This window comes from Gavialis gangeticus, unplaced genomic scaffold (genome assembly GCF_001723915.1).
Source record: "Gavialis gangeticus isolate Ggan-Ray unplaced genomic scaffold, GavGan_comp1, whole genome shotgun sequence".
NCBI classification, from domain to species: Eukaryota; Metazoa; Chordata; order Crocodylia; family Gavialidae; genus Gavialis; species Gavialis gangeticus.
Window position 1 is genome coordinate 4,846,180 of NW_017729002.1, and position 12,809 is coordinate 4,858,988.

General features: G+C 41.7%; 1 protein-coding gene across 5 annotated transcripts in view; it reads right to left on the bottom strand.

Annotated features, from left to right (window-relative positions):
- CLEC16A (C-type lectin domain family 16 member A) overlaps positions 1–12,809 on the bottom strand; it is a 226,372-nt gene that overhangs the window by 70,444 nt on the left and 143,119 nt on the right. For all 5 annotated transcript variants that reach the window (XM_019507460.1, XM_019507458.1, XM_019507457.1 and 2 more), the window contains one exon: positions 54–205. In XM_019507460.1, the coding sequence (XP_019363005.1) occupies positions 54–205 (152 nt within the window). The remainder of the gene's footprint in view (positions 1–53; positions 206–12,809) is intronic.

Consider the following 12,809-nt stretch of genomic DNA (forward strand, 5'->3'; position numbering starts at 1 on the left):
AATCAATCCTCATATCTTACCTGCAAAAGGCCTGCCAAAAGCAGCAATCTTACCTGCAAAAGGCCTGCAAATTTAACTACTCCCCAGCCAAGTCTGGCAATATCAGGCTCAACCAAGCTCATCTGGTAAATATCCACTGCCAGAAACCTCTGAACCTGACCTCCATCTTTCGTAATCACTGTACAAGCAATTAGATCACTGTTATCTAGGAAGAAATAAAAAGGAAAATAAACAAGATGGATATATTGCTCATTTTGGTCAGCATTTTGATGCATTAGAAATTAATGGCATACTTGACACGTATCCAAAAATTACTTGTTTCTACTTCATATCCCACATTTCCTTATTATGCTAATTTACACATAAATCCTGTTTTAAAACAGTATGATGGCTTATTTTAAGTAAATGCTCTGAAGACCTTGTGCATTATATTGCAGTTCAGGTTAAAGAACTACGTTTATTGTTATATTCACTACATTTGTATATACATAGCATCACCTGATTTCAGGGCTAAATTTCCACCAAATAGCATCAATTTATTGTATTAGAATACGGGTCTTGAAGAACCTCCAGGGTCAGACTCCAGTCTCCTCTTATTGCCTGCAACTTTTGCAGGTGTTTGCTCCCACTACCCCTACTGGAAGACTGTTTCAGAAACTTATTGCTCTCAAAGACAGAAAACACTTAGTTTCCAAATGAAATTTTCTTTCCTCTCCCATCTTTACTAAGAATGCTGCCTTGTGGCACCACATTAAATACTTTACAGAAGGCCAAATAGATGTGTTCTACTACATTTTCCTTGTCTGGAAAACCTGTTATTTTGAAGAGAAAGCTATCAAAATTATAGCATGATATGCCTTTGGTAAAAACTTTTTATTCTGTTTTCCGCCTTTCTCTATTTCTCTAATGATTCTTTCCTTCTGATTTGTTTTAAAACCTTGCATATGTTGCTGAGATACTACTAACCTGATATTTTTAATGAGCCAGATAAGTCCCCATCAGCTTTACTCCAGTTATATCACTCTCACTTTGATAACCTTATTAAAGATCTCTGCTACTGAAGTTGCTATTTCTAGTGAAACAGGGATAAAACATTCCTCACTCACTCCCAGATCTGACTTTATCAATAGCATTAAGTCTGAGCTCTACTTCCACCTCAGACATTATTTCCATATGCTCATTCAACTGTCATTTTTTCCTTCAGGCCTGCTGATGCAGTGATGAACTTAATTTACTTTTGGAATGTTATATTTACTCAAATTATCACTTACTAGTCCTCCCTAGCCCCCAGTCACTTCTCAAAATAGTAGACCATGCTAAAGGGTGTCCATCAGTTGCTGGATGGTCTATCTTATAGAGGTTAGCAATTTTTCTAATTAATATCCTTATTACGTCTTAAAGTCCCACCACCAGATATATAGGTCAAATATACTGAAATGTGTTTGATAGTGATAGGAGTTACAGTAAGATAAACATCTTTTATCGTTAGAAACAGACTTTATTCAAACATTCTCATCTATCTAAAAGGAACTACTACAATTTGAAGTGTTAGTTATTTGCTTCATAGTTGGTAGGGTCAGAAGGGACCTGAGCAGATCATCAACTCCGACCCCCTGCCATGGGCAGGAAAGGATGCTGGGGTCAAACAATTCTGGCAAGGTGTCTATCTAGCCTCCTTTTGGAGACCCCCAGGGTAGGAGTGAGCACTACTTCCCTTGGAAGTTGGTTCCAGATCCTAGCCGCCCTGACAGTGAAGTAGTGCCTCCTGATATCTAGCCTGAATCTACTCTCAGTCAACTTATGGCCGTTATTCCTTGTTACTCCCGGTAGCGCTCGGGGCAACAGGGACTCTCCCACAGCCTGCCGGTCCCCCTTGGCCAGTTTGTAGATGGCCACCAGATCCCCTCTCAGCCTTCTCTTTAGAGGCTGAACAGGTTCAGGTCCCGTAGCCTCCGCTTGTACGGCCTGCTTTACTGCCCCTTGACCATGTAAGTGGTCCTCCTTTGGACCCTCTCAATGCTGTCCACATCCCTCCTGAAGTGCGGCACCCAGAACTGGACACAGTACTCCAGCTGTGGCCTGACCAGTGCCACATAGAAGGGGAGGATCATCTCCTTGGACCTGCTCGTGATGCATCTGTGGATGCATGACAAGTCCAGGTGCAGTACCTTGCACTTGTCAGTATTGAATCCCATCCTGTTCTCATCCACCCACCCCTGTAACCTGTCTAGATCTAGTTGCAGCCTGTCCCTCTCCTTCAGCGTGCCCATTTTTCCCCACATCTTAGGGTCATCCGTGAATTTGAACACCTCACAGCTATTTGTGGAAAACTACTTAGTATTGATCATTGCTGCAAATGCAATTGATCTAAAATGCAATATGCTATTTTATTTATAGATATTAATTTATAAAAGACTTTAAAAATCCTTACTATTAATACGTAAATTTAGTTGCATCTCTTAAGTGTTCAAAGACTGAAAAATACTTGACTTAATATTAGTTGTCTCAACCTAGCCTCTCAAGTTAAATACAGTTTCTTTTCATGGAATACACCAACAGCATCAGAAATACTGGCCAAATGACCAGAGCTGAAGGTGCAGAGTACAGATTACTGCAGTATAAAGATAAATGTCTGATGTGAATAAATACATTGAATGCACGATTTAAAGCTGTATTACAGAACAAAAGCAACTGTGGCATCAACAATCAGATGTGAATACAGAAGCTATGTCACTACAAGAGCACATAGAAAATACATTTTTCAAGAGATCTAAAAGTCTTTTAGGAAACTAAGTTACTAGGTCTCATTTTAAAAAGCGTGCAAGTCATTTCTGAGAGCTTGCCCTAACAAAATTTCATGAATGATTCAAAATGCATTTATGCCCTATAAACTCAACAATATTGATGCAAGGTGTCAATGGGGTAAATTTAAGCAGGCTCTAACTCTTGCGGTTGACAGCCACATAACTTAGAGCATTTGCAAAATATTTTATTCTTCTATCAGAGGACTACGTCTGTATGTAAAGTAAAAGTTTGACTCTTCTCCACTAAGTTTTCCTCAACATACTTTAGATTTCCATCAATCTGGCAATGTGCTCAACTTCTGAAAACTTCGTCAAGTAGATTTGGAATAAACAATGTATCTATCACTACAAAAAGTCCATTTATTTTCACTGATTTATTATGAACGCTTCTGTTACCAGCCCCTGAACAGATCTCCAGTAGGGCTGTGCAAAATTTCGCCACCTGTTTTGTTTCTATGCTGTTTCTGCCCATTTCGAGGCTGAAACAGCAAAATTGAAACGGAACAGATATGGTCGAAATAGCCTCGAAATGAAACTAGGCAAGTCGAAACGTTTTGCCATTTTGACACTGTTTTGTCCATAGGCTATAATGGGGAAGGGTGAAACAGCCTGTAACTTTGTTACTTCTGGCCAGATTTGGATGAAACTTGGAGGAATGATAGCCCCTTCTGCGGGCATGAAGCATGCCAAGTTTCAAGAAGATAGGTGTAGGGTGTTTGGGAAAGCTGCACCCCAAAATCTTGAAAGTAAAACTCATGTCACGTATGTGTGTTAAGCCACAGTGGGGTCAAAACTGCAGGCATGCTAGCCCCTGCTGAGGCCATGAAGCCTGCCATCTTTCAAGGAGATGGGTGCAGGGGCTTCTGGGTTCTGGGGCCCTGCACCCCTAGCTGCTCACAGGCAAAACTCATGACACTGGTACTTGTGCAACTGCTGCATCTCATCAGGCAGCAGGATTGAAGATCCCCCATCACTTGCCACCAAGACCTGGGGGCAATAATTGACCACAGTATGAACATGAGCCAGCACTGCGATGCTGTAGCCAGCACGGCCAACAATACACTGGTATGTATCAATTGATGCATCTCCAGAAAAAACATTGCACAGAAGTAATTCTCCTGCTCTACTCGGCACTGGTGAGACTGCAGCTGGTGTACTGCGTCCAACTCTGGGCTCCGCACCTTAACAAGGGACGTGGTAAAGCTTGAGAGTGTCCAGAGAAGGGCTATCCATATGATCAGAGACTTGCACAGCAAGCCATATGAGGAAAGGCTAAGGGACCTGGGATTCTTCAGCCTGAAAAAGAGAAGGCTGAGCGGGGACTTGGTAGCAGCTTACTGCTACATCAGAAGCATACATCTAGGGCTCGGTGAATAACTGTTCACCAGGGCACCCTTGGGGAAAACTAGGAGTAATGGTCATAGTCTGGACACCCTAATTGTGAAGTAGTTTTTCCTAATGTTGAGCCTGAAATGATCTTCCAGGAGTTTGTGACCATGACTCCTAGTTTTCCCTAAATGGTTTCCCACTTAAGTCACTTAAGCTCTGCTTCAAGACAGGATTCCTGAACCTGCTTGGCTACAAAAGTCTTTTTGCTATTAGCACCCTCTGTTTTCTGCCTACTTTCCATTAGTGCTTCTCCATAAGCCCAGTTAATGGCCACACAGACTCTAGTTTGTCCAGATGGTAAAGAATGAAACCGTATGTCTCTGCCTATAACCACCAAAGTAATATAAATATTAAATTTCCTGTTGCTGCAATTTTATAGTAAAAAAAAAATCTTACCGGAAAGGATAGATGTCAAGCATGTAAATGCAAGAGTAAAGGTAAAACAGAAAGAAAAATCTACATTGTTCCTTATAAGAAATGGTTTCATTTTTAGAGTTAAGACCAAAAGGTACATAACTGTAAAAGATATTCAAGCAACAGAAAGGAAAGCTACACTATTTAGGGAACTGTCATAGAAAAACTTTTGGATTTATATAGTAGCATGTACCCACTTACCCTATTGTTTCTAGTTTAAAGAAGGAAGAATAGTCTGAGAGCGAGTGGTCAAACCCATTTCCACTTAAATGACCTTAAAAAAACTTGTATCTACGCTACAGCCACTCACTAAATGATGTGCTTCTGTGTCATAAACCTGACTACAGAGAAACTAAAGAATTTCAGGTTGAGTGATACAGAAATACTACAGAAAAAGATTTGGGAACTAATGAACCACAAACTGCATGAGTCAACAGCATGATAGTGTTATGAAAAAGGCATATATCATTTGGAGTTGTATTAAGAGAATATCATATACAAGATGAAACATATTTTTTCTCTATTAATTATGGGTGAAGCATATTATAGTCAGAGTACATCTTAAGTACGTAATCAAACTAGTAGGAACATTTCCAGAGGAGAGCCACAAGAATGATTCTGGGAACCTTTGAACACCAACATGAATAAAACCCTATTCACCCTGCTTTTTACCTGTGACATACTGTAACGTGCTTTGCATATAGAGTGCATCTAAAATGAGAATGGACAGCTTGTAGGACTCTCTAGACATATGGCTGCTGGAAAATTCAGGGCACTGGACTTGTGCATTTGCACCCTCCTCCCCTTCTGATGTCTGTTAGCATCTCCGTATAATAAAGCTCCTACTTCACAGCCCTGCTGATTGGTTTTAACTCATTCCAATGAAGGTATTTGGTTTTTGCTTCAATCCTAGACTAGCATATTAGCAAAGCTTCTAGTTGATTTTTAACTAGATAAAAATGTGTGTAGTTTTATATGCAATGATACACCTTACCATCTGTACCTTCTTTTGCAAAATTCTAGACTGCCCATGATTTTAATATAATAAAGGGCTTAGTCCATCTGTCTCTCTGTCCGTAATGCTCTTGGAACACTGTGATTAGATTACTGAAACAACCAGAGTGGTCCAAGAGCATTATGGACAGGAGGTGTCAGTGGCAGCGTATTGCCATGATGGCAGGGACAGAGCAGAGGGGCTAGGCCAGCACCACTGGCCTCGCCCTGGCCCTGCTCCTTGGAGGCGGTGGTGGGGTGGAGTGCTGGCAGAGGGCAACGGAGGGGACTGCAAGGCAAGCTTTCCCGCCCCCTCCCTCCCCTGGGAGGTGGTGGTGGCATGGGGCAGGGGTGGGCTTAGAGTTAGCAAGCTTCCCCCCACACCCCCTTCCCTCTCCGTCATTCTTGATGGGCAATTCCCTAATTCTAACAATAAAGAACATCTAAATATTGGAACGGGTAACCTACGGAGGTAGTAGAATTCCCTCCAGTGGATCTATTTTTTTTAAGAATAGGCTGGACAAACATCTGTCAACAATAGTCTAGACATGTTTGACTTTTCCTCAGAGATTAATTAGATCAAGTGTCAGTAACCCACAGTCCCATGCCTGGATCTGGCATGCAAAGTCCAGTGTGGCCTGGGAAGGTCCTACCTGTCCCAGGGAATACGACGGCACTAATTTTTACTTAAAACTCCCCTTTTTGTCACTGGGAGTTTGGCATCTAAATATCTTTTTGGGTTGGGCCCTGTTAACATTAATATTTTGACAGTGAACTGTTATAAAACTAAATTGGAAACATTTTGTTGCTTATCTATGTATAATTTATGTCAGTATGTATACATTTTTAAAAATAATCACAGTGCTTTGAAACTTAGTTAAATAAAAATACCCACTGAACACACAGTGCTGAACAATGCAAGAACTCAATGGTTTGGTGAACAGTAACATAGCCATGAGGCAACAGGTTACTGAAAGAGAAAATATTTTAAAGCCCCTTTTATTACATTGTTATTTATGGAGTCATTTATAAAAATAAAATGTTGTATTATGCAAATATAATTAAACCCAAGCTTCCTTTCTCAGAAAGTACATGCATTGTTTATGAACTGTAAAGTAATTGGATAAGTAACCAAAGATAAAGTCTTTGGCGTTTGCAACAGACATGAATAGCAAATATAATTTTTTTGCAGTGTTATATAGTGTGTTGTAAAACTTTGAGATTAGACAGGGTGTTATATCTGAAAGTTATGTTATTTTCAGGTAATGACACTTAAAAAAAAAAAAAGATCTATTAAGCCATAAATTTACTATGAAGTTCTCAAGACAGATGCACTTCCTTTCTACTCATTTTACTGTCTATTGCCCAACTGCATTTTAGCAATGCATGTTATGGTCTGAATTTGTTAAATACTGGCCCAAATAGATGCTAGAACTGTTATGTTCACTCAAGGGCAAAACCAGTCCACTTGAGTGAAATGTGTTACAGAGGTATTAGAAAAACAGGACTGAAGGTTACGCAGCTCCACTCATTTGGATCTTAACCTCCATGATTTAGGATGCTGAAATTAACTCTGAGATTTACCTTATATATGGCACGGTAAAGCAAAGATGAAAACAGCCTTGAATAAGGGTGGACTTTACTGGCTTTTATAAAACCATATAGGAGAGTAAAGAAAACTGCAATGGAAGTTGAAATAGCTGAAGAAAGAGACAAAGACCACTAAAACAGGCAGATTTGACTACAATCTACTTAAAGAGAAGCAAGACACTGAATCAGGTTTTCCATTATTACTTATGCCATTGTAGTGGGAGGCCTAATAGAACAGGAAATGTCTGAAGAAAATTCTAGAAGCATGTGAAAATCTATACGGTTTATTAATACTAGTTTTCGGACTATGGCTGCATACAGATGTTCGTTGCCAGCAGTGGCAAATGTCTACCATTACAAATGACTCCAGGAGAGGGAGCAGTGCAGATGTGCAGTCTGCAACCTGCCCTTCTTCCCGGCTCCTTGCACCTTCCCCAGACCAGGGTGATCCCAGTCTCAGGCGAATGTGGGCTGCTCCAGTCCTCCTGGTCCTGGGAGGACTGGAGTGACAGGGCAAAATCTGTTTCTCACACCGGGGACTCTGGTGGGAGAAGCAAGCAGGGGTCTCAAGGGGCTACTCCCTCTGCTTTCAGTTTCCAGGAGCAAAGCACATGGAGCAGCAGGGCAAAGCTGAACCACCCCATACACCTGGGACTCCTGTGGACTGGTTCCCAGTACAGCCAGCTTTCCCTTCCACCTACTGCTCAACTGAGTGGCAGGAGCAGCAACGTAAAAGCCAGAAGGCCTGGAAGTTGGGCTTGTGGGGGAAGAAGTGTCACTGTGCATTTGGCTCTGAGCAGCCAAGTAGAGGGAACAGCAGGGTAAAACCGGCTTCTCTTTTCCTGGTCTACAGCATGGGTGGGAACAGATGCCCCCCATGCTGTCTCTAGACTGGAATGACCCTGGTCTCTGGACGGCACAGGTACCTTTCCCTTGGCTCATGTCAGGCCCCAATATCCACGACATTTTAAAATAATGAATGTAGGTCTCTTTGTTTGTCTTGAGGCTTCACTTTTACAAAAGTTTTCCCTCAACTGTGAGGCTATTAAAAAAAAGGCTTCTCAATCATATAATTTCAGGAGCTGGGGCTTTTGAAGACAAAACAATCAGAGATGTTTAATAAGAAAATAAGAGTTTGTGATACACTGATGCATACCTAAGTGAAAGTATCAGAATTACATATTTTACAAAAGAATTAGAGACTTAATGAATTGGTCAGAGTTGAATACAAATGTTTTAAACAATTACCTATTGTTGGTGAAAGTGTACTCACCAGAAAAGGAAACTAATATTTTATTTATTTTAAATAATTCTTCATCAGTATCTACAGTAAAGTCCACTTAATATAAAGTGAGTGGAGTTCTCCAAGTTTATTCCATGTGAAAGTCCTGTAGTTAAGTCATAACATTCCCAGGTCACATCATGAGCACTTACGTAAGTGCTCACGGCTGATGCAACAGATTGTCTTGACCCAGCACAGAAAGACATACTACTCCTGTCCAGAGAAAGACAGAGCTGACTGAATAGTGACTTCACAGAAGAGAATGAAAGTCAGGATTAAAGCTTGCTAACATCTCCAAGAGTATCAGACTGAACCCCAAGATGTATGAATCCACCAACAGTATTTTAAGAAAATACTAAATAATAGTATATATTTTTTGTGCATGTATGTGTGTTTCTCAAGTGTACCATTACATACTGGATAGAGTGGCAATACTTCGAAAATCAGTACATGCCAAATTTCTTTACACACTTGCATAGTTTGTGCTAACAGAATACAGTTTGAAATGACAGCAGCTGCAACCGAGATTCTGAAGCAATGACCAAATGCACAAGGTTAAGCTATCAAATTAAACTAAGGACGAATTTTATATAAAAGGTTACTTGCTGTATAGGATTAAAGCAGCCACCTACATACACCACCTACAAATCTTGCATATCCAGATAAAGGTAAACACACATTCTCACTTAACTTGTACTTCGGGACTGTTTACTGTAAAATATCAGACTGGAAACGTAATGGTACATACCATGTCTGACAGCTGCAACCTACCCATCAATAGGCAGTAACTGTTCTGTGGAACACCTGACTCATTTCTAAATACACAGTCACATATAGTACTTGTGAACCTTTCAGCTTCATGTTAACATGTTTTACAGAGTGTACCTTCCTCCACCTTTCTAACTGAAAGAGAATTTTATCCTCTATTTCACACTTAAAACCACAATAAATTTAAGTCATCAAACAGTTTGCAGAGGCTCAACTACTGCTAATAAATTCTAGTGCCTCAGTATTTAGAAGTTACTCTACTGCATTTGGGGACAAAATAAACAAAACTACTGTGGTGAATTAAGATTTGTAGGCAGTGTGATTTTTAATTTTTTTTTATTATTATTTTTTTTTTTAAGAATGTCAAATTGTCTATTCCTATTAGCCTGAACTCCTTACACTCCAATATGATCATACCAACAAATGTCATAGGATGCAAAACAATGTTCAGAAGGGCCATTAGACTGCTGGTAAATTCATCAATATATCTACTAATTAAAATACCTGATATTTAAATCTCTCAAGCTTTCGTCAGCGGTTGACAAAAACAATCACATTACCCAAAACTGAAGTACTGTATATGAATTTCAATAAAAATTCACAGTTCTAACAAATGAAATTCATTTGCTTTGCTTCTTCTAGGTAAGGATGGGAAAGAACACTGCAAAACAACCAAATAAATTACATAAGTAAATCTTAGTAGCTGAATAAGGTGTTCAGCTACAAAAAAACTGAAATAAATGTTCTTGTTTAGATCTTGCATTACTAGAATATCCATTAATCAAATGCTTTCCCAAAGCACTTAACTACAAATGATACAAGGAACAACATTAATTTTATATGCCCCCACTTCATCTCCCATAATCTCTCAATCTAAGTGAGAAAGGATCAGCTTCGATTGGCCCTGCATAGATACCCTTCCCTCAGTATCCACTTGTCACAACTGAGACTATGAACAAATGTGCATTCTAGCTGCTGTATAAGGGGCATGGAGAGCTGTTGCACAGCAGCTGTTACACTCAAGTCTACAAGGGCCTCTACTATTATAAGTTAAACTATATTGCTATAACTTTGAATAAAGCCGGTTGAAAAAAATTAGTTTTATTGCTACAGATTCATACAAACGTAACAGCTGCAACTCTAACAGCTTGTATTGGTGTCATCTGAATATTATACAATTGTTACATCTGTCTATACCCAGAGATACACAATACAGCACTAGACAGACCTGCGATTTGATCCTGTACGGCATCTTTGTTCTTCATTGCAGAAAATGGGTAATTTGTGCTAATCCCAATACAAGTACAACAATTGTTACAGATTTTTCTGTTCCTCAGCCACTAACAATGCCACATATAAAGCTAAGTACTGTAATACCATTATCTGTGAAGAACCTCAGCCTGTTTATTTCCTGATGAGTTCTGAAGCATTAGCAAAAGGAACCAAGATGATACCGTTCTTTTCAAGCTTCAAAATAATCCATAGGTAGCTATATAGTATGATTATGCAACAGACACTGAAGTAGTATTGGACAAAAGAGTCAGGGGACTACCCATCTGTGGGGGCATCTACCCAAGTGTTTTACTGTGGAGTTGACTAATTAGCTCCGCATTAAAGCATCACTTTCTACACATGCACCCCCTATTAGGCTGGAGTAAACTAATTCACTCCATTGTAAGATAGTTTGCAGGCAGTTCACTGGTCCGTTTGCAAGTCAGCTTGCATCCCCCACTCTTTGAGGGGGAGCCTTTCAGCTTGGTGAGAGGAAGCAGGGAAAAAGGAACCTTCTGGGGCCAAGGACAGTAAACAGGCCACCTTACAGGTAAGTTTGCTAGGGAAGATGTTCTTGGAAGAAGGGAAGCGAGAGAGGAGGCAGATTAAGAAACCCATGGAAATGGCTGGAGAATGTCACAATGCCAGAGCCACTGCCACTATTTGCATCATGAAGCGTCTGTCCAGGCAGGACTGCTCATCAACAAGGCTTTTGTCCAGGTCCAGGTTTGGCGCTGTGGAGACTGTGGCTTCCATGTTCCTTCTGGTAACAGCCAGATGGGGGAACGTCTGCAATGTGAGTGGTGCCTTCTGGTGGTATCCCACAGGGAGCAGGCAAAAAAGCTACAGGAGAAAGTGGTGAGGGGCTCTGAAGCATCCTCCACCATGAGAAGTACATCAGTTTGATGCTGGAAGAGACCTCCAGGGCTGTGGAGGAAGAACTGTCAAAGGCAGCACTAGAGAAGGGAAAGAACAGGGACTCCAAAGAAGGTAGAAGCTGGAAGCTTGTGACATCTGGATGCAAGCAGAAATCTCCATCTCCACCTACAGCAGTTTGCATGGAGAACAGATATGGAGCCCTAGTAACAGAGGGGGAAAAGCACATTCCATTGGAGGAGGACAGGCCAGGCCTCCTCAAGGTGGGAAGGATCGAGACCATCGCCACCAAGAAGCATGGTGATGGTTGAAGACTTCCTTCTTTGGGGGACAGAGGCAAACATCTGCTGGCTCGACTTGTTGTCTCAGGAGATCTGCTGCTTGCTCGGAACCTGGATCCATGGTGTCATGGGCAAATTACAAAGACTCATCCAGCCCTGTGACTACTACCCTATGCTGCTCATTCATGTGGGCACCAATGATAATGCCAGGGGAGACCCTGAGCAGGTCAAAAGTGACTATAGGGTTCTGGGTGCAAGGTTAAAGGGGATGGTGGCTCAGGCGGTATTTCTCCTCAACCCTTCCAGTCAAAGGAGAGGACCTGGGCAGGAACGGGCACGTCCTGCAGATCAGTGCCTGGCTGCACAGGTGGTGTTGCCAGCAGGGCTTTGGCTTCTCTGACCGCAGGATGATGTTCCAAGAATAAGGACTGCTGGAAAGAGATGGGATCCACCCGATGAAGAGAGGGAAAAGCATCTTCACAGATAGGCTCACTAACCTCATGAGGATGCCCTTAAATTAGGTTTGCCAGGGGATGGAGACCAAAGCCCTGAGTAAAGTGGGGAACTGGGTGACCTGGAGTGGGCAACAAGGGAAGCATGCTCATTTGATCCTGAGAAATCAGGGCAATCGACTTGTTACCTTAGGTGCTTGCACATGAACACACAGAGCCTGGGAAACAAGGCTCCTTCGGGCCCTGGGGGAGGCACACCTGGGCCAAGGGTTAGCAAGGACTTAGTTAGGGAGCTTCTGGAGGGGCTGGACATATTCAAGTCAGCCGGTCCAGATGATCTCTGCCCTACAGTTCTAAAGGAACCGGTCGAGGTCATTGCAGGTCCCCTGGCACGGCTTTACGAGCACTCGTGGTGCACTGGAGAGGTGCCAGAGGACTGGAAGAGGGCCAACGTGGTTCCCATCTTCAAAAAAGGGAAGAAGGAGGACCCGGCAAACTATAGGCCAGTTAGTCTTACCTCGATCCTAGGCAAGCTGTTTGAGAAAATAATTCTGGCACACATCCAGGAGGGGACAGCAGGGGACTGCATGCTTAGGGGCAATCAGCACGGGTTCATCAGTGGCAGGTCCTGTCAGACCAATCTGGTGGCTTTTTATGATCAGATCACCAGATCATTAGATGCAGGGGT